General features: G+C 39.1%; 1 protein-coding gene across 2 annotated transcripts in view; it reads left to right on the forward strand.

Moving 5' to 3' along the window:
- LOC113802158 (uncharacterized) overlaps positions 1–2341 on the forward strand; it is a 2600-nt gene extending 259 nt beyond the window's left edge. Inside the window, exons 1-2 of one of the 2 annotated variants that reach the window (XM_070141898.1) lie at positions 1–397; positions 908–1090. The exon at positions 1–397 is cut by the window's left edge and continues 259 nt beyond it. In XM_070141898.1, the coding sequence (XP_069997999.1) occupies positions 11–397; positions 908–1078 (558 nt within the window). In that variant the 5' untranslated portion in view covers positions 1–10 and the 3' untranslated portion in view covers positions 1079–1090. Of the gene's footprint in view, positions 398–907; positions 1091–1734 lie in introns of those variants that run through there. The other variant, XM_027352679.2, reaches the window with a different exon arrangement.
- Positions 2342–2838: the final 497 nt, after the last annotated feature.

Genomic DNA, 2838 nt, shown 5'->3' on the forward strand with positions numbered 1-2838 from the left:
CAGCTGCAAAATGAGTGACACGTGTGCCCTTAAGGATAAGGAAAGGGAAGTAATGGTGGGTTTCATTGATATATACAGGAAGCATGTGGCTTTGTGGAAGGTGAAATCAAAAGAATACTCAAACAGGAATTTAAGAAATAAGAGTATAGATGAACTGCATGGAAAGCTACAAGAACTTGACCCACATTGTACGCGGGATGATGTGATGAAAAAAATAAATTCTCTCCGTAGTTCGTTTAGAAGAGAACTTCGAAAGAATGAGAGCTCTAAAAAGTCTGGAAGTGCAACTGATAACATCTACACGCCCACTCTCTGGTATTTTGAAGACATGATGTTCATATGTGATCAAGAGATGCCACGAGAGAGTACATCAAATATAGAATGTGTTAATGAAGAGGTGAGTTGCAAGGATTTGCCCAAAACTGGATAACAAGTAACCTTCAGAACCAGAGTGGCCGTTTATTTATTCGTTTTTTTTTTATTGGCTATGCATAGATGACTTTATTCAGTTTCATGGGTGCTTTCATATAATCTGTAGGTTGTAAAATGTATCTCCTGACTTCTCTGGTATATTAGTCTGAAGTTTCAGACAAATTTGTATTATGAATCATCATTTCATTAAGAATCCAACATGTCAATCTGGATCTGAAGGCTAAACTTGAGCCAGCCATTTGAATAATGAATCAATTAAACTTATCATAACCATTGTATTCATTTATTTTGAAAAAAAAAATTATTACAGCACACTATTTAAGCCAATTCCAATCAGACTGTATAGTTTGAGTTTGAAGGTGTAGACTAGCCTTTCCTATTTTCATGATTTATATGAAGTCTTTTTGCCATGCTACTGCACCGGCATTCACAAAGTAATACTTAAATCTATCTCTTACTACCTTTGTAATTTCAGGATAGTTTCGTGATCCCTGACCGTGTTGCAAACCTGCTACATAAGGATCTGCAGTTAAGCCTGGCAAAATCATTTTGCACATTCTATCCTCCCTATGGAAGCAATCCTCTGGGGAATAGTCTGAAGGGCATGCTTTCCGCAAATAGTTATGTAGCACAACACATGTCATGACAACTTTGTCAATACTTGTCAATTTGAGATTTATACAAGTGTGGAAAATTCTAAACCTGGAAGCCATAATGCCGAAGGCATTTTCTGCCACTCTCCGTGCCCTAGACAGCCTGTAGTTGAATACTCGCGTCTCATTATGTAGGTCCTTTTGAGAATAAGGTTTCAAGAAATCTGTCCTTCATGCAAAGGCCTCATCTCCCACGAATACATATGGCAAAACACAATTTGAAGTAGCTGTTACTGACTCATGTGGGATGCAGAGCTTTTCATCTTTGAGTCGCTTACCAAATTCTGTATTATCAATGACTCCTCCATCTGATACGCGACCATTAGTTCCAATGTCTGCCATAATGAATTCGTAGTTCGCATTTACAACTGCCATTAACACAAGACTGTTGTATCCTTTGTAATTCCAATAATAAGACCCTGATTCTGATGGCGGCGTTATCCATACATGCTTTCCATCAACAGCACCGAGACAGTGGGGAAAATTCCATCTAAACTCGAACTGTTCTCCAACAGTCTTCCACTCCTTTTCTGTTGCCGGAAACTGAAACAGATAAAAGATACAAGGCTATTAGAGAGAGAGAGAGAGAGAGAGAGAGAGAGAGAGAGAGACTGACTTGCACTATATTTATAGGTGTTCTCCTTTCTAGAGTGTTGCTGAGCCACCAGCTGATGATGAAATACCTTCATGCAGCAATGCTCCTGTAGTGAAACGGAGCAGGGGAAATACTACGAAGGCAGATCACATTCTAAACCTGGTCGCTCGTAACTTAGAAGAGAGATCTGAGAGACATGATACTCCTAATGAGACATTTGGGAAGTACGTAGGCCAAGCACTCGACTCCCTGGACAAGAAAACAGCAGGCTGTGCTAGGAAACTGATAAATGATGTGCTTTTTGAAGCAGAGAATGGGAATTTGTCTGCCTATTCTAAAATTGTAACAAACACATACCATTCACATGAATCATTTGCAACACCAGTACCACAGTCGTCAAGTTCCTTTCATGTAAGCGATAATTCTAATAGTGATTCCAATATGTCACACTATTTTGCCAATTTTCAGCCCTTGTAACAATTTCATATGTGTCTGGCAATCAAAGAGTGAGATATAAAGGGTTATAATTTTGGATTGATTTGGGTTTTGTCCTTTCGCTTGACACTGTGGTTAGAAAGCATAGGACATTTCAACAGAAGGTTTCAGTATTTTTCACATTCTATTACTATGTACTGATTTTCCTCAATAAATGCACATTACATATTGCATATCATAACCCACCTTTAAATAATCTTTCTTGAGTACTTTGTAGATGGCAACACAAGTTTCTGGTATATTCTTGGATAAGGTGCTAGTTCCCATTACAGCTGAAAATCTCAAGTCTTGCAGAGATCGGCCTGTTGCTAAGAAACGCAGTGTTGCGATCAGCCGTTCATGAGGGCTAATGAACTTCCTCATTACGGTGTCTTTACATGTAATGACTGGAGTGACCATATTCAAAAGTTCTAAATATGTTGATTCATCCATGCGCATGTAATTGCGCCATTCATCTGGGTCTAATTTCAGCTCTTTCATTAAGTTGGTATGTGAAATTTGGTCCCTTTTCAGCAACCAGTCCTTTGTCCACTTTGAACGCTTCCTTTTCTTTTCGTTGAGGGCAATCACTATCCCGACTGCCATCACCTCGTCTGTGGTAAGTGACATGTTGCTCCTCCTTTTGGCACCGACTGAGGTTGTCTGTCAGTTTGATTTCAACAT

The sequence above is a fragment of the Penaeus vannamei genome, chromosome 28 (assembly GCF_042767895.1).
Source record: "Penaeus vannamei isolate JL-2024 chromosome 28, ASM4276789v1, whole genome shotgun sequence".
In the NCBI taxonomy this organism is placed as follows: Eukaryota; Metazoa; Arthropoda; class Malacostraca; order Decapoda; family Penaeidae; genus Penaeus; species Penaeus vannamei.